Raw genomic sequence first — 20,398 nt, 5'->3', positions numbered from 1 at the left:
GTTTTGGCAAACTCCAGTTGGGCTTTCTTATGTCTCTCTCTCAGCAGTGGGGTCCTCCAGGGTCTCCTACCATAGAACCCCCTTTCATTGAGTTGGCGGCGGATGGTGTGAGTTGAAGCTGTCGTACCTTGTGTCTGAAGGTCACCTTGAATCTGTTTGGCAGTTAATTGAGGTGCTTTCTCCACCATTCAAACAATGCTTTGCTGCAATCTTCAATCAAGTTTTATTTTGCGGCACTTCCAGTGAGGTTTGCTGCAGTGCCATGGGTCTTAAACTTCTTGATAACATTACGCACAGTGGACACAGGAATATCAAGTTTTCTGGAGATGGACTTGTAGCCTTGATATTGTCCATGCTTGGCTACAATTTTGTGTCTGACCTCCTCAGACAATTCTCTGGTTTTCTTTCTTTTCTCGATACTTATTGTGGTATATGCATGACACAAAACAGCAGAATGACTCCTTTTCTCTATTCAAACTGGTTGAATGAGTGATTTTTATATTGCAGGCACCTGCAACTCACCACAGATGAGTTCAATTCCAAAGTAAAGGAGAAGCTGCTTGAAATCTAATTATTTCTCACAACTTCTAAAAGGTGCCAATAGTATTGTCCGAGCAATTTTAGGATTTCTATGTGGAATAAGCTAAGATTTAGTAATTGTTTCAGTTTTTTTTTTTTTTTTTTTGTTCCACTGCAAACAAAAGAAATACATATGTGGATACCAAAATATTTTTTAATTTCAACAATTTTCTGGAAGAAATGGTGCATTCTTTGAAAAAAGTGCAAGGGTGCCAATATTTTTGGCCACAACTGTACGTATTTGCCGATCATTGATCATTTTAATATATACACCAAGAAAGAGCAATCGGAGATTGCAGACCCTTGCCAGGACGTGTTTTGGGTGATTTTTACGGCTTTTGTTTTAAAACAAATGTGGCGGCCAACCACATGACCAATGACGATCTTTTTTTTCTCACCAATTTATCCCTAGATGAGGCTCACAAAATTATCTTGATCGGATGAAGTTTTGTATTTGTCGAATTATGATGTCATAATGGAGGCACCTATGATGTCATTAACCTTTTTTATTCCCAATGGAGAGTTCTTTACAATGAGCCGTCTAATTTTTTTTCTATGCAGCGCTTTCTGAGATAGAGGTGCAAAGTTCGTCGGTTTTTCCAAGATGGCTCCCATACCACGTGACCCATAACGTCATAATTATCATTAAAATTTATACAGGAGGAGGCGCACCGACTGTATGGTGAAACTTTCCTGTCAATCGGACTAACTGTTGCAGAGAAACTCATATTTGTTCTGTGCAGACAGACAAACGGACTCAAATGCAATACCCTCTCCTCTGGCGAGGGTAATGAATATAGGTGCCATTAATTCTCAGACATCACGTGATTTGATGAACATACCAGTCATGGAAAATTTCCTCGTTTCAGAGCGAGCCCTGATAACGAACTCACTTGTTGCTGATGCTTAAAATTCCATTCTAACAAGTCCTACTCTTGCCTGATGGTTGAACTCGTCTTTATTTACAAACACATTTGGTTATTACCTCCGCCACCAAAGGTGGATAGAGGTTAAGTTTTCACCCCTGTCTGTCCGTTTGTTTGTTACTTGGCAAAAATAAAGAATTTTTTTTTTTTTGCAAGTATGTTGCTCACTCCGGTTTGTGTGTTTGTGTGTTTGTCTGTCTGCTCACTTATACTTGCCTGCAGGTCACAATTTTAAACCGATCTTCACGAAACTTCACCAAATGGTAGAGTTCGTGGTCGGACAAAATCCTATATATTTTTGGGGTCAAAAGGTCAACATAGGCCAAAGGTCAACCACTTTTTTGAAATTTCTAAAATCCTCAATTTTCATCCGATTGACTTGAACTTTGAATGGAATATACATATCGGCAAACTGAATTCAACCACCAACTATTTTTTGAGATCAGCATGGGGCAAAAGGTCAACATAGGCCAAAGGTCAACCACTTTTTCTGAATTTCTAAAATCCTCAATTTTCATCTGATTCACTTGAAATCTGAATGGGATTTACATATCAGAAAACTGAATTCAACCACCAACTATTTTTAAGATCACCATAGGTCAAAGGTCAACAATTTCAAATTTCTAAAATCCTCAATTTTCATCCGATTCACTTGAAATTTGAAAGGGATTTACACATCAGTTAACTGAATTCAACCAACAACTATTTTTGAGATCAGCATGGACCAAAAGGTCAAAATAGGCCAAAGGCCGACCACTTTTTTCAAATTTCTAAAAGCCTCAATTTTCATCCGATTCACCTGAATTTTGAATTGGATATTCCTGTCAGCAAACTGAATTCAACCACCAATTATTTGTGAGGTCAAAAGGATGCTTTATGAGTGCTATTCTGCTTTGTTCTCCTTTTCCAAGTGTCGCTCTGAGTGATTTTTCATTTGATTGTTACTTGGCAATTTTTATTTTTTATTTTTTTTGTAAGTATGTTGATCACGTGTATGTGTGTGTGTGTGTGTGTGTGTGTGTGTGTGTGTGTGTGTGTGTGTGTGTGTGTGTGTGTGTGTGTGTGTGTGTGTGTGTGTGTGTGTGTGTGTGTGTGTGTGTGTGTGTGTGTGTGTGTGTGTGTGTGTGTGTGTGTGTGTGTGTGTGTGTGTGTGTGTGTGTGTGTGTGTGTGTGTGTGTGTTTGTGTTTGTTTGTCGGCTCACTTATACTTGCCTACAGGTGACAATTGTAAACCGATCTTCACGAAACATCACCAAATGGTAGAGTTGGTGGTCCGACAAAATCCTATATGTATTTGAGGTCAAAAGGTCAACATAGGCCAACGGTCAACCACTTTTTTCAAATTTCTAATCTGCAATTTTCATCCGATTGTCTTGAAATTTGAATAGGATTTTCATATCAGCTAACTGAATTCAACCACCGACTATTTTTGAAATCAACATAGGCCAAAGGTCAACCACTTTTTTTGAATTTCTAAAATCCTCAATTTTAATCCGATTGACTTGAAATTTGAATAGGATTTACACATCGGCTAGCTGAATTCAACCACCAACTATTTTTGAGATCAGCATAGGCCAAAAGGTCAATAACCTTTTCAAATTTCTAAAATCCTCAATTTTCATCCGATTGACTTGAAATTTGAATCGGATTAACATTTCAGCAATATGAATTCAACCACCAACTATTTTTGAGATCAACATCGCCCAAAAGGTCAACATAGGCCAAAGGTCAACAACCATTTTGAATTTCTAAAATCCTCAATTTTCATCTGATTGACTTGAAATTTTAATGGTATTTTCATATCATTGAACTGCATTCAACCACCAACTATTTTTGAGATCAACATAGTTCTAAGGTCAACCACTGTTTTCAAATTTCTAAAATCCTCAATTTTTATCTGATTGACTTGAAATCTGAATAGGATTTGCATATCAGGTTACTGAAACCAACCACCAACTATTTTTGAGGTCAACATAGGCCAAAAGGTCAACAGGCCGAATTTCTAAAATTGTCAATTTTCATCTGATTAACTTAAAATTTGAAGACGATTTGCATTTCAGGTCACTGAATTCAACCACCAATTATTCTTGGGGTCAAAAGGATGCTCTCCTGAGTGCCATTCTACTTTGTTCTCTTTTGCCAAGTGTTGCTCTATGAGTGATTTTTCATTTGTTTGCCTGTCTTTGTTTTAATTTGTTTGAAGAAGATATCTCAAAAAGTTGTGGACTTATTCAGACGAAATTTGAAAGAGAGGTCGTGTATGTGACAAGGATGAAATGATTCGATTTTGGTGAAGATACAGATTTGGATCCGGCTAGTAGAATTTTTAAAGTGATTCTACACCATTAGGATATCGGGCCAAAAATGATATATAGCAGTTTATCTGAAAAAGGTTGTGGACGGATTCGGCCGAAACATGTTGGACATGTGTGTGTGACGAGACTAATCGATTCGATTTTCGTGACGATCTGATGATGCATTCGGATACGAGAATGATTTAATTTACAAGTGACCATTCACCATTGAGTGATAGGGCCAAAACCGTTACATAGCACGATATCTCAAAAAGTTATGGACGTATTTGGACGAAACTGGGAGGACCGGTTGGGTGTCTGACAAGACCGAATCGATTCGATTTTGGTGAAGATCTGAATATGGATTCTGATACGAGAATTACTTATTTTTAAGTTTTGAGAGATCGGGTGAAAAGCGATATTATAACATGATATTTAAAAAAGTTATGGACGAGTTCGTTCGGTGACGAGAACAAGCTGATTTAATTTTGGTTCAGGTGCGAATCCAGATCCGGCCTATCAGTGGGATACAAGACTTTGTATCCTATTTGTAAAAACTGTTCAGCATTGAAGTTCAGTTCAGCATTGATATTTGTTAAAACGGCGGAGGTATACGCTCTACCGAGTACCTTCTAGTATTTTAATTGAATTATATACTTGAACACTGCAGAACACAAATCGCCTTTTTGGCAATTGCGTTTAGCAGTACATGAACAACATATTGCGGCATTTTACGTTGTCACGACCAATCAAACTTGACACTCGCAGACCCCATCCATGTCCTCGTTTCAAAAGACTGCGTGGGGTAATGTGTTCTATGAACTCTCTCGTTCTGCATGCAATGCCTGCATAAGTTCAATCAAACTAGCTTTTAGAACTACAGCTGCAATCCAGAGAGCGTCTACCTCCGCCAGGCTGACCAGTTTATATTCTTTAGCCCACTGATATGCTGAATATGCATCTGTACCTCAACCAAAATCTAATCAGCTTGTTCTAGTTACCTACCCAACTCATCCACCAAGTTTGTCATAACCCGTCCACAACATTTTGAAATATCATGCTATATGTCGTTTTTGACCCCATCTCTCAATGGTGACGATTCACTTAAAAATTTATTGGATCCAGATCTTCACCAAAATCTAATCAATTCGTCCTTGTCACACTCCCAACCTATCCACCAAATTTCATCCAAATCCGTCCATAATTTTCTGAGGTATCCTGTTCACGGACAGATAAATAAACAGACAGGGCTGATGGAGGTAACAATGATGTGTATTGTGCATCGTTGGTGCTGTCGGATGGGATATGTGAATGCATATTGGTTGTGTTGATTCTGATTGATTTTTTTTGTTCATCTTGTTTTAAGCATGGTGGAGTGAAAATCATGTTCCAAGGTGGCTACAAGGGAGAGCGGCTGCGGGTGAACTTGAGATTGGTTGTGAACAGGCTGAAGTTACTTGAGAAGAAGAAAAGTGAGTTTTTTATTATATCATCATTCTAAATCTTGAATGTAGAGTTCTTGAATTTAATTCGTTTTTATTCATTTTAGTCTCACTGCATCACCTTTAAAAGTTCAAATCAAAGTTGAGATAATGTGTGGATGTGTTAATGCTTCACTATACAATACTAGAAAGTGGAGCTTCCGGATCGTGGGCAGTTACATTAAAACTGTGAGGCTGATAAATGAAGGAACAATAGATGGATTCAACAGATGGTTAATTGTGGCATTCTAACTGCTGTGAGAAGCAAGGATATGCTTACGTTTCAGGAGTTAACTGTTCGTTGGCTTAAGTTAAATGACAACGTAGCCTTTATATTTTCTGGCCTGCGGGGCCAACTAAAAATATTTTTTGGTGGCCTGACTGTATATTATTTGCTGTTGAATCAAACTTCATTAAAAAAAAAATCGGTATCCACGTTTAAATTTATATTTCTCACGACACCTACAGATCAAATTTCAGTGCTTTTCATGCCAGCAAACTCGCAGCTCGTAATCACAGAACACTTCTGTCAGCTATTTGATCATCTGCCTACTAAGATGCAGCAAAAATAATACTAGGACAAACTAACTACAAGTTGATAATCGTCCAGAAACAATTTCCGCTGTGATTGTCTTTTTTAAGCATTAAGAAAGAAAGAAGAAATAGCGATAAGAATCCCGAATATGGAGTTGAAACCCAACGAGACACACACACACACACACACCACACACCACACACACACACACACACACACACACTCAATCACTGTGAAACACCTAACTGGTGATTATAACAATTTACCTTCATATGATCAATTAAACATGTCAGAAAAACACAAGCCGAATCGGCGACTGTGATCAGGCAAATACTACAAAGTTGTAAGTTCACAATCTGAGAGCCAAACAAAAAAAAACAAGAAAGAGCAATCAGAGATTGCAAACCCTCCCCAGGATGTATTTTCAGTGGTTTTTAAGGCTTTTGTGTTAAAACAAATATGACGGCCGAACCACTCGACCGATGACTTCGTCATTATTTTATTTCTAAACTAATTTATTCCTAGTTATGCTCAAGAAATTTCATCTTGATCGAATTAAGTTTTGTACTTGTCGAATTATGACGTCATAATGGAGGCACCTATGCCATCATCATTAACATTTTATTCCCCATGGAGAGAGTTCTTTACAATGAGCCATGTCTCAATTTTTTCTATTCAGCACTTTCGGAGATATAGAGGTGCAAAGTTTTTCGATTTTTTCCAAGATGGCGGCCGAACCACGTGAGCTACGACGTCATAATTATCATTAAAAAAATTATACAGGTGGAGTTGAACCTATGGTGAAAATTTCCTCTCAATCGGACCAACGGTTGCAGAGAAAATCATATGTATTCTGTGCAGACAAACAAACCAACCAACAAACAAACACACACCCCCTTCCCCCTCCCCCCTCTAAATTGGTGGAAATGGTGGGGTCTTCGAACCCTCATACAATTGAGGGTTCGAAAGCATCACTCGAAAATACCCTCTCACACCGACACCGACACCGACACCGGAAGCGGCGCTGCGCCGTACACGCTGCAGGTTTACGAAGATAATTTGTACTTCATTTGTTTCCCTCACCTGGAGTTACGAAGTCGCTACAAGTACAACCTTTGACGTATTGCCCCTTAGTCCCCATGGCAAGTTTACTTCTTTGAGATTGCATAATAATGACAAGTAACGAGGTAGCTCTCTGAGAATAGCTGGAGAGATGTTGAGTTTCATAAGCATTTGATCAGGTGAACGAATTAGAGCAGAGGAAGAGCAAGAGACATCTGCAGGAAAGTTAGTCATCACTAAAGTCCAGAAGGGAGTATTTGCCATTGAGAAAATCCAGGTTGGAAAGTTCACATGATGAGTTGGTGCCATAGAGTTACAGCAGTCCTTTGCTGAAGTGCCATGGCTGGTGAGAGATACCAACACCCAGCCAAGTTGCATGGTGACAATTGAAATTGCCACATATGAGGAAGAGAGAGTCAGATGTACTCGATGCAAAGGCAGGGAGAAATTGAGTTATTGGCATAAAGAGCAACTCTGCCAATGGGGTGTGGTTCAGGTCTATCAAATCGGAGGAGAGAGTACCCGGGGAGACACTAAGGAGTCAGCGTCGTCCTGTGAGAGGAAGGATTCTGTTAAACAGATGTCTGGTTTATCGGTAGCAGCCTGAATTGAAATATCTGGCAGGTAAGAGCGGAGACCTCAGATGTTTGAGGTCCACACAGTCAGAAATAGGGGGAGGAGGCATTGGATGGGGTCTGGGTGGAGTGCAGGAGAAGGTTTGACTGTGTGTGGTGTGTGGGAAGGTTTCAGAGGGTGAGGTTAAGTGGTGTGGATGTCGATACTTTTCCCGATTCCATATTCCCAACTTTGACTGACTGGCAGATAAAGATCATGCGATGGGAGATTTGATCAGTTGTTAAACGCATGGAGAAATGCTGCCCAGTATGAGTGGGGGTGGGTGGAGGGGTGAGCTTTGTGGACGAGGCACAGAGCAGACAAAAACCTAAAAAACTAGAACGGCACTCAGTAGAGAGCATAGTAGTGTAATAATGTTGCTTCTGGGACACCTCCGTTTAACATGGGAAATCCCTATCTAATGTCATTTACCCCCTTGTCTTTTTCAAAAATCATAAACACCTCTATTTCTCCCACCCTCATCTTTATGAACCTTTTGTCTGTAGTACCTATCCTTAATGTTGTTCATTAGACCACTCAAACACTACAAATATTTGTTTTCTCTTATAGACCTATCATCCTTCTTCTACATATCATCTGGCAGATTAATCTTTGACCCACTCAAACATTGACCCATTCACTTCCATATTAATTCTTTCCCTCCCTCATTGCCCCTAAAGACCTCTATTTCTCTCACCCTGTTCTTTACGAACCTTCTAACCTTTTGACATGTTATCCTTATTCATTAGACCACTTAAACACCTGTGATCCTTCTGACCTTATGAACCTTTTAACCTTTTACTCTTAATATCATCTGGTGAATATAACCCACTCAAACAACGACCCTACAAATATTTGTTTATGTGTGGGAAATAATTTAATTCTCCTACAACTCTCCTCACCGTCTAATACATTAACAAAAAATATGTTTGAGTTTGGTTCTTTATTAAGATATTTTAACTGAGCTAAGATAAAATGGTAAACCTCCCTCAATGTTCTTATTTGAGCGCCTCCAGTGCCACATACCATTTTTAAATTAAAGTATATATTTTCCTGACAACCATCAAAGTTTTCCGTCCACTCAAAAATATTTCCATCTTTTTTACCCAATTCACCGGTATTTAAATTAATTCTCTTATTTGTTTTGTGAACTTTTTTACCAGTTGCCTTTTCAATTATACCTATTTGATATTTTTCACATTCATTATGTTTTCCATTTATATACCAAGGTTGATTACACCTCCACTCTTTAGTCTGGTTGATACTTGGTTCTATCATTTATATAATAGTAAAAAAGGCGGCGGTAGCCCGTTAAAATCCCCAACCCCCCCCCCCCCCCTTTTTAACTTATCACTTATATATATCTTATCACTTATATATATCTTATCACTTATGTATATCTTATCACTTATATATATCTTATCACTTATATATATCTTATCACTTATATACTTATATAACCATAAGGGAGACTATCAATTCCATTTTCTAAAATAAACCTCTTATCATCAAAAGCCCCCAATGCTTTCTTATTTATCTCTTCTGAATATAATTGATGTTTATAACTTCTTATTCCATTAATCTTTCTAAACTCTTCTTTCTTTGTTGTTAAACAGTTATAATAATCCTTAAAGTTTATTGTTTCTTTAATAACATTTTTCTTTACACCTTTTAACTTCTTATCAGTCTTTTCAACGTTATTCACAATGTATTTATAAGCATAAGCCTTTGACCTCAATCCCACAAATTCACTCATAACATTTCCTCCTAATTCATCCTTGAACTTTCCAATCACCTTTTTATTTTTAGAAGAGAACAACTCACTCTCTGGACTGTAATTACTCGTGTCATAGATATTAATGTCTCTTTTCATGTCTGAATAAACATCGTTGGTATTAATTTTCAAAATAAAACTATCTGTATCCATATAAAGTAGATTAACATCATTTTGATATTTCTTCCTCAAGTTATTATAAAAGTAATCATACATTAATGACTTTGATAAATCAAGAATTGTTGTTCCAATATAAATAGGTTTGTTCATTTCAATACTCTCTTTAATCAAATGGATCGCACAAAAGTTCTCAGTAAAGACCTCAGCTCGAGTAAAACTCGGTCTATTAATTAATTTTGATGCTTGTTCCCAAGATGTTGATAGTCTGATATTTTGTCTTTTCCTCACATTCTCCATAGTCTTACCAAAGACTGCATTATTCATTAATTTATAAAAGTCTTTCTCAAAATCTGTTTTTGACTCTGTTCTTCTTTGTGTATTAAAATCAATGTACCCCTTTAACCAATGACTTTGATTGAACTTTAGAACCCTATGGATCTTCTCTACTCTTAGACCTTTTGATAAATATTGTCGCAAATTTCTTTGGTGTAGAACATAATTTTTCTTGTTATATAATGTAGTAAGTAATTTTTCTGTTGATTCACCTATATCAAACGATCGTTGATAATCACTCAACCATTCTTTCTTTGGACTTTCTTTCTCACAAGCAAATGGGAGATCTTTGTGTAGGTTATGGAGTTCCTCTGGATATTTTAAATCAATTTCAAAATAATAACCAACTTTTTCTTCATCCAATTCTTTTTGTGTAGAGATACATACATCTTGTAAAACGTTTTTGTAGTCTTTTTCCTTTACCCATCTAAGTTTTCCATAAGGAAGAGCCTGAGACATTGCCCAGCCATACAGGTTGTTCGCGTCATAGTACATCAAGTAAGAACTCTCTTTCGTTGGATCATAATTTGGAAGATATTTGTTATTTGCTTTTGCGTATCTACTCGAGCAGACTTGTGAAATTCCACCTCTTTTTGCCTTTTCAATCATCAAAAGCATATCAACATCGATTATCAAATCCAAATCTTGTTTTGTCATTTTCAACATCGCACTCCAGGCCAATCCAGGTGCTGTGTAGTAGTGAGCAGGATCCAATCCATATCCAGTGCGACAAACAGATCTAAAGGCTTCAAATACATCGGCCAATAAAAGCACATCAGTTTTGAGATACAAATCGTGATACTCGCCAAGATTCTTGATGTTATATTTTTCCCAAACATTTTGTGCGTGTACATAATCTTTATCAGATATATGACTATTATTTAATTTGTTATAGAAATTTTCTTTTGAAGGAAGTTGTGTTTCATTGAATCTCTCAAATGAGTCCATATAGTCATAGGGGTAAATTCCCTTTTGTGTTAGAAAATCTTTATCTAAAAAATACTCTGAAAGACATGGAAACTCTTTTAGATTTTGAACCAAGTTAACCAATGGACTTACCATGAATTTAAATGTATCAAGAAATCTGATATGAGTAATAGGAGATGTGTGAATTGTTTTTGTGAATGAAATGTATTTCTGATCCGTGTTTGGAATTGCTGAGATACTTCCAGAAGTCTTTGAGAGTTCCTTGATAAATAGATGTGTATCATAATGAGCGTTGTTATGAAGAAAGACAGGAATGAAAGAGGGGAGTTGATAATTAATATTACAACTTTGATGAGCCGGACCTCTATATTTACCAGTGAGATGACAATGGTCTCTAACCTTTAGACCTTTACCAATTTTCTCCTCACAAATATGACAGACATTGTTTTTTATAAATTCCCTTTTTTCTTTACTTGTTAAGGACATTGGTTTATTGGTTTCTCTCATTATCTTGGTTAATCGAACACAGTCTTTTTCTAGTCGTTTCACAAACTCCTCTGGGGTATTTGAGCCTCTATACATCTCTAACTTGTTATATTTATCACCAACGGATGATTTGATATAATAACAAAAACCACAAGGAGTATGTTTTTGATATTTATTTGTGTATGATTCTTTTGGATCTTGAGAAGCAGTATCAATTTTTTCTAAAATACTTTCAAAATCAGCATATATAACAAATGGATGTTTGATCTTTTTATTTTCATCTTTGAATGTGATCTTTGAGCCTTCTTTAGGCATATTGATTACCGTTGATTTATGTTCGCCACAATAATTTGAATGTTTATCTAATCTTTCTTGTGAATTGAAGAAGTTAAGACAACGCAAACAAATATATATTTTATTTGTTCTCTTACAGACTTGTGGTTTTATTAATTTAGCAATATCTTTGATGTATGTATAATGTGAATTTTCGTCTGAATTAAAATATAGAAGATTAATATGAGTTTGTTTACAATTGTCAGAAAGCTTTAAAACCTGAATGTTGTTTGTTTCTGTTAGACCATAAACATTAACTGATAAATTATTCATCTTTTCAAATTTAGGAATATCATTTAAAGTCATCGGAAACTTTAGATCTTTCGTATTTAATGTATTCTCATATTTTTTATAATGAGATACTCTTTCATCATGAAAATGTGGAGGATGTAAGTGTGCTAAAATAGACCAGAGAAAACATTTATTGTCTTTATTTTTGATATTGATAACTGCTTTTCTATTTTTGATAACACTGGGTAAATCAATGTAAGAAGAAGCTTTTAGAGGATCTGATTTAAGAATATGAATGTCTATGTAAATAATTTTTCCTATATTGAATCCACTTCCTACGATTGAATTATCCACATCTTGCTCTTGTTTAATAAGTTCATCATAGACTCCTGATGTTTTAAAATCTTGATATGAAGATATAAAGTGTGGCTCAGTTCTCATGTATGGTGCATCTATAACTCCTTCATCCTTTGTCATTTCTAATTTTACTCCCATATAAAATTTAAGTGGTTTCATTTCCTTTAGTGTTTTTTCAATCAACGTTTGAACAGCAGGTTTAACTATTTCTACAGCATCAACTATAGACTCTGGTTCAGGAGGTTTGAAGTTAAAGACTCTTATTTTAATATGTCCTTTGAATGCTCCATCAGAGTTTTTAGTTGTGATAAAATTTGATAAATGTAGATTTGTTTTAAGATGTATTTTGAAGCCTTTCTTGAGGATATTTTTATTACATGTAGAACAGTGTTTTGTTTCAGGTGGAAGAGGGGAAAGTTTGTTTAAAATGTTGTATGTATGTTTTGCGGTGAGAATATGTTGTTTATAATATTTTACTTCCTTCTCGCAAGTATCACAATAAACCATATTTATAGCGTGAGAAAACGTGGTGTTTTATATATATCACTGTGCTTAAAATAAAACACTTTTGAGCTTTACAGCTCCGTTTTATATATATCGCTGTGCTTAAACTAAAACACTTTTTCACTCAGAATCATCTAAGTCATAACTATCACATGAATACTCAGAATCATACTCAGAGTCATCAATAAAGCTACTCTCATAACTATCATTTGAGCACAAACTATTAGTATCATAACTATCATCTGTGTTCAATGAAATACTATCATCACCATCGTCCAAGTTCAATGAAATACTATCATCACTATCGTCCGAGTTCAATGAAATAGTAAAATCTTCACTGCTGTATTGACTCATATTTAATTAGCAAGAAAAATATTCCCATCAATATCTATATACTTTCTTTCATTAACAGATTCAATCTCTACAATTTTTATATCAAAAGTTATCTTTAAATAATCTCTAACTATCATAGAACGAAATGACATTTCACCAGAAATATTAACATCATTCATTTTACTTAGATCTACACCCTTTGGATTATTAAAGAAAATACAAATGTCTCCTCTAGAATTATTAATGGTCTTATCATTCTTTTTCAAAGTATCGTGGTCAATCACTTTTTCAAGCTTTGAATAAATTGCCAGGAGTAGAGGAGAAACTTTTGTTAGATTTACTTTAATGGATGTCTTTCCAGGTATAGTTAGAGCTCTTCCTTTAAATGAAATAGAGGGGCTCATGTTATTTTCCATAACTGGTTTTACCCAAAAATTTCCATATTTATCTTTGTTCAATTTAACATCTTTGACATATTTTTCTATATCTTCCACCGAAGTAGAGATTGATTGAAATTTGTCTTTTGTGCTTTGAAACATTGTATTTATTAATGAATAAACTTGCGTTTAGTTTAAGTAAAAATTTACCACATAAATATGATAAGTTCTGAAGGATATTTAGAATTTCCAGACTCTCCATATGATAAATTAGAGAATTGTCCGGCTTGTGATAGAGTGGGGCTTAATGATGAGGATTCATATAAACAATGTTTATTCTGTGATTATATTCTAATTAATGATAATAAGAAATATAAAAAAACATATAACTCTTTTAAATTAGAACCAAAAATGAATTACTTTACAAGATTAATAAGAGAGATGAATGTTAAGCATTATGGTGATAATACACCATTTCTTACAAGGAAAGAGACTCTTTGTATTGAGGAAATGTATAAGGGTTTAATGATATTTATTATTCAAAATAATTTTAATGGAAATGTTAATACAAGATACTACATAAATAAAATAATGAATTATTTTGAAATTAAACCCGAACTCAGGATAAAATATAGAGTTTCTAAAATAGCTCAAAAAAAGTTGGATGACTTGTTTTCCAAATATATAAATGAATGATTTTTTACCCGTTTGGGAAAATAAGATAAAATTTAATAACCATAAAAACATTCCAAATTCATTGAGATGTCTAATAGTTGGTTCAAGCGGATGTGGGAAAACCTGTTTACTTTTAAAGATGCTCCTTGGTCCTAATTTTTTAGATTATGATAATTTAATAATTTTTACAAAGTCAAGTTTTCAACCCGAGTATCAACTACTCTCACAGGGTTTTAATGCAGGTCTTAAAAAGGAAGACATTATCGGTTTATTTAAACTTCAAAACAAACTGAATGATTATAATATTGAAGATATAATACAATTATTTTGTGATACACAGAAATCAAAATCGAAACCCATAACTTGTATTCTCAGTGATAATACGGATGATATACCTTCACCTCAAGATTTAGATAAATCAAAAAAGAACCTCGTCATCTTTGATGATTGTGTTAATGAGAGAAACCAAACAGTAATGGATAGCTACTATACAAGAGGGAGACATTCTTCTTGTAATTGTATATATCTTAGTCAATCATATTTTCAACTCCCTCGACGCTCAATAAGAAACAATGCCAATACTTTTATTTTATTTAAGTTAAATTCAATAGATGTAAATAATTTTTGGAGAGATAATTGCTCTACGTTATGTAGTAAAAAAGAATTTGAAAATTATATGAAACACACGATTGGAAAATATAAATATATTGTTGTGAAACAAGATGAGATACTAAATGATATTTTTCAATAAATAAATACAGAAAATGAATACCGAAGAAAGAGAAAGAAAGTTTAAGGAACATCAACAATTAGTTTCAAAAGTTGTTAAACAACAGGAAGAGATAAAGAAGAAACGGAGACAGAAACTAACTGGTGAAGAAGCCTTTGAAAGAAAACAAGAGAAATTCTTTAAACCACTTTTGAAAACTCAACACTCACCTACAGTTCCCACGGTAGAATTTACTCCGAAAAAACTTCAAATGCTCAAAGATTTTAGTCAGATAACAAAACAAGAACTTGGTGAATTAGAATATGATGACGAGGGATTATTTCGGAAACTTGAGGAGGTAAATCAACCCCCTAATTATGTTGTGGAAGCTCTTCAAAACAATGAATATTCGGCGGGTTCAAAAACCAGAGCAGGTCTCATTCCAACAGAAGAACCAGCAGTGTTTCATCTTGTGGAAGAAAAGGTATTGATATTTAATGATGAATTGATGTTCTTGAGTTCTACTCAACCAAATGTTAAATTAACTCCAAGATTAATGTTTCTTCTAACAAACCCCGGATTCAGCGGTTCAAAATATTTTGAGGAACCACTTGATATGGAAAGAGAGGAAGATAGGGTATATATTGAGTTGCTAAATGCACTTGATTATGGAGTTTCTGTTGCTGGTAAAAGTAAGAAGAATGAGAAGGAGAAACATATTATTGATGCTTTAAGTAAGCTTGGTTCGGGTGTTAGTTTTCTTCCAAATGACCCATCACAATTAGTTAATAGGCTATTATTGTTGTTAGGTAGTAAGAAGGCTGGAAACAACAATTGTTTTAATGAATCCTCAGCCATTTTAGATCAGTTGATGAACATGAAAATAATTAATAAATGTCAATACAAAGATATTTTATTAGATATTAAATAAGATGAGAAGCACAATTCTTAGTTTTAATTTCACAACGAGCGATTACACAGCTTCATTCCCTTACCCACTACAACTTGACCCCCTTACCTCATATGAGGCATCTTTGTTGTCAATGGAAACTTACAATACCCTTTTTAATATCACAGAGAAAAACAACAAGTTTAGTTATAATCCAGGAAGTGGATATAAAACTATAACCGTTTCACCTGGAGCTTACGAGATTTCTCAAATATCTTCAGAAGTCTCTCGCCTTATGAAAGAAAAAGGTGATGAACCAAAAAATATTGTAATAGATATTCAAAAACACACTTCAAAATCAACTATTAAACTTAAAAATAATTATAAAGTTGATTTCACGATTGAAAATTCGTTTAGAGAGCTATTGGGTTTCTCTTCAAAAAAGATTGAAAATAACGGGACGTTTTACAGTGATAATGTTATCCAAATATCCTCCGGTATAAATTCAGTATTAATTCATTGTGATTTGATTGATGGTGCTTATAACGATGGAATAAGAACAAATACAATATTTTCATTCAGTGCATACTCAACCCCGATTGGTTATAAATTTAATATGGAACCAAAAAATCTTGTCTATTTACCTGTGTCAGGAAAAACCATATACAGAGTAAGTTTTAGGATAACCGACCAAGATAATCGTATGATATCCTTTAATGATGAAATTATATCCATCAGAATTCACCTACGTGAAGTTTTTCAATAAATAAATAATGGTTATTGTGAGAAAACACGAGTTGGGAAAATATAAAATAATTACAGGGGAGGGCATGTTCCTTTCACCAGACTATACAAGGTATGTGGGTAGAGGATACTATAAACCTAAGAGACAACGAGGTGTAGGTCATCAATTTCGAAATAAAGGAGATGGGATAATTGATACTCTAATGGGTATTGGTTCAACCATCCTTAAACATAAAGACCTAATTGATTCAACTGCTTCTGCCGTGGGCTCCGTTGCGGGTGCTATAAAGAGTATAAAAGATGCTCAAAAGGAGTCTCATAAATTACAAGCAATCAAAGAAATAAAAAAAGGTAAAACTCAACTATCTTCACAAGAACGACAAAAAATCATTAAAATACTTGGGTCAGGGTTTCAACAATTTTAATGCTATATAAATACAAGTATGGAAGCGATTGATAGTATCTATGATTTGGATGATACGATTATCATTTCAAACTCCACTAAAAAGGAAGACTATTTTAAGGTAAATGCTATAACAGGAACAGACTGGAATTCAAACGGAACAAAAAGTTTTGAAATAAATAATCAACAAACTTACTTGAATATAGCTGATAGTTTCTTGCTGTGTAAATTTAAATTCACTAAGGCTGCGAATAATACTAATGCTACACTCGTAAATGATTTCTTCTGGAAAATGTTTGACAGTGTCCGCCTGTATATTGGAACACAAGAGGTTGAAGCGGTTGATTATGTCTCTGCTACATCTGAAATGATGAAATTTACACTATATTCGTTTAGTGATAGAATGGGTAAGGGAGCTGTTGAAGGTTTTATTCCTGATATGTCAACGGGTACAAACGCAGACCCTGGTTATAGTCAAAGGAAGTCAATGTATAATGATGAAACAAAAGCAGTGAATAGTTTTACCGTAGCAGTACCTCTTAAAGGTATATTTGGATTTTGCGATTATGATAAAGTTTTGTATGGTCTTAAAATTAGATTTCAACTACAAAGGAATGATAATGTAAATAGGTTGCTTTTTGGGGATGAAAATGCTTTTGGAGACAACAATAAATTTGTTATTAATGATTTGTGTTGGTATATCAGTGAATATACTCCTAATCTTAAAACGGAAGAGATGTTAAATAGAAGACTTAACTCAAAGAAACCGCTAAATGTATCATACCTTAAAAGAAGATGTCAACACGTTAAACTGGAACACACTACCTACACTTGGAATTTGGGTGTTCTTCAAGGAAAGCCACGATACCTCTGGCTCATTTTTAAAAAACCAGATGGAGAGGACGGTACTAATAAGAATAATGCGCTGAGTGATAATGCTAAGGTGAAACAACTTCGGGGTTCTCTTGATGGCACATTTTATCCGCGAGATAGATTGGAAATTGATTGGGAAAAAAATGATTATGCGGAAGCCTACAAGTCCTACCAAAAGGTGTGTGAAAGTAATGGTAATAATGATCCTATTTTGGATATGGTTGCGTTTCAAAAACTTTATACAATCTACGCAATTGACCTGAGTTCTCAAAAGGAAACTATAAAGTCTAATCGAGTGGATACTTCTCTATACATTGAAAGAGGGGAGAGTGAAGAGGTTAATGCATATTGTTTGCTTTTGGAGGAAACAGAATTACAGATTAATACAGATAATGGTGTTATGATTAATATCACATAGGTTTTTTCTCATAAATAAATGGTTGGGGTATATGTTAATCAAATCAATCTTAATAAATTAACATCTTGTATTCAAAATCAAAAGCCTTGTATTATTAATGTTAATACAATTCAAAGAAAAGGAGCTGTAAGAATTGATGTTTTACTCACACACACACAAGTAAAAACACTAAATGATGTTGGATCACTTAAAATTAAAATGACGAAACCTATGTTAAAGAAATATTCAATAGACGAGTCAAGAGGAGGATTTCTCCCGTTTCTAATTCCTTTATTTGCTGGTTTAAGTGCGGCGGGAGCATTGACTGGTGGTATTTCAGCAGCGGTAAAAACTGCTAACGAAAGGAAGGCACAACTAAAAGCTCAAAAAGAATTGGAAAGACATAACAAGGAGTTGGAGAAACAAATTAGTGGAAGTGGTGTAATTGTAGATTTTGCTCAAAAACTTGAAAGTCTACCTGATAAAGCTAGATTGTTGGTTGGAGATATGCTTTCCTCTATCGCTCAAGCGGGTGTTAAACTAACTAAACGGGGTAATGGATTGTATCTTTCTCATAAATAAATGGATAAATGGTTTAAACAATTTGGAAAGAATACAACGTCAAATATAGAACTAGCTAAGTATTGTAAAACACTAAAAATTGATAATGTGGTTATTTGTATGAGAGATGAATTAATACATATAAATAAGAATACAAAGAATATTATTATGAATTTAGACACACAGAATGGTTCTCATTGGGTTTGTATTCATAATAGTCAGGATAAATATTATTTTGATAGTTATGGTATGCCACCACCTGTTGAAGTAATACAATTCTTCCAGAATGGTGTTTATCAAACATTTCAAGTTCAAGAAATTAATTCTAAATGTTGTGGTCAATTATGTTTATATGTATTATTTCAACTCAACAATAATGAAAATTTTTATGATATCATTTTTAATCTAATATAAATGACTTATGTTGGAAAAGATGGTTCTATCTTTGGAAAATCCTCTCAGGATATTGATTTATCAAATTATTATACAAAGGCACAGGCTGAACGACAAAAATATAGTGTAAGTAAAAATATTAATATGAAGAATACTTATAAATTAATCAATTATCCAAACCCTACAGATGCGAATGACTTAATTAGATTAAGTGATTTATCACAATATATATTTTTAAAGAAAACAGCACGTTTTGTGAAACAAGTAAAATTTACAACCACAACACCTGGTTATACTGACCATACACCTTTCCTCATTGAATTTAACTACCTGCTTACAATTGAATTTTATAAAGAAGGACATTTAGTTAATATGCGAATTAATAAATGGGGGTATGATATGCCTGATTTAGGGTATAATTGGTCTTTTTCAATAAACATAGAAGACCTACATGATTTAAATCAGTCTCGTAAAGAAGAATATTATCCACTTGGTGAGGATAAGGATTTATGTGGAAGTACAATTAGTAAACAACAAATACGTGATTTTAAGAAAAGAAAAATATATGATAGTATAGCGATGGTTCGCATGACAAAGAAGGAAGGTAATGAGATAAGGATAGAAAGCCGAGGAATACAAACCGATTTGGTAGTGGGAAGATGGGGTGGTATTACCTGTCATAATATTAATCTCACATATATTTCTGATACATAAATGGCAGGAAGAAGACTACAAGAGAATTATAATTTTTGTATTCAAGGATACCTACAAGAAAAGGGTGCTCGGTATTACATACCTTATGATTTGGAGCATATACATGGGAATTTTGTCATTAAAAACTGGCCTTATACTGATATTGTTAAACCCACAAATAGAGACTTGTTTAAAATATTAAATAAAAATGAACTTCTCAAAGTTATGAAATATAAAACTCTTTTAGAAATCGTCAACAAATCTTATTGGTATCCTATTATGAGAAAAATAATTATAGATACAAGAATATCTCAAAATCCAGATGAGTATATGTATAATATTCTTTGGGGTTCAAACTCAAGGGTAGCAAGGGATGAGGAAGGAGTTGAAGAAGAGAAGGAGGAAAGAGAGAAAAAGGAGAAGGAGGAAAGGGAGAGGGAGGAGAAGGAGGAGAGGGAGAAAAAGGAGGAGGAGAGGGAGAAAAAGGAGAAGGAGGAAGGAGAGAAAAGGGAGAAGGAGGAAAGAGAGAAAAAGAAGAAGGAGGAGAGGGAGAAAAAGGAGAAGGAGGAGAGGGAGGAAAGGGAGCAAAGAGAGAGGGAGGAAAAATATAAAAAGATGGAAATCAGTGAGATTCGTAAAAGATTGAGTGTATTACAGCAAATAAATCAATCTCAACGCACCGAAGAGGAAATTAAAGAATTAACAACTCTTATGAAGATAATGGTTTCAAAAATAACAACGTTAATGTCTTCAATTTCAGGGAGGAGATTTAAACGAGAAAGTGGTGAAGAAGA

The 20,398-nt window shown here is 34.4% G+C and overlaps 1 protein-coding gene across 1 annotated transcript in view; it reads left to right on the top strand.

The window, feature by feature from the left end:
• Window positions 1-506: 506 nt before the first annotated feature.
• Window positions 507-20,398, top strand: part of IST1 (IST1 factor associated with ESCRT-III) — a 59,074-nt gene continuing 39,182 nt past the window's right edge. The window contains exons 1-2 of the mRNA XM_078784441.1: window positions 507-594; window positions 5,166-5,271. Coding sequence (XP_078640567.1) covers window positions 5,184-5,271 — 88 coding nt within the window. The 5' untranslated portion in view covers window positions 507-594; window positions 5,166-5,183. The remainder of the gene's footprint in view (window positions 595-5,165; window positions 5,272-20,398) is intronic.

The sequence above is a fragment of the Myxine glutinosa genome, chromosome 9 (genome assembly GCF_964187855.1).
Source record: "Myxine glutinosa chromosome 9, kmMyxGlut1.1, whole genome shotgun sequence".
Lineage (NCBI taxonomy): Eukaryota > Metazoa > Chordata > Myxini > Myxiniformes > Myxinidae > Myxine > Myxine glutinosa.
The sequence above is the reverse complement of the archived record's forward strand: the minus strand, read 5'-3'. Positions and strand labels throughout refer to the sequence as shown.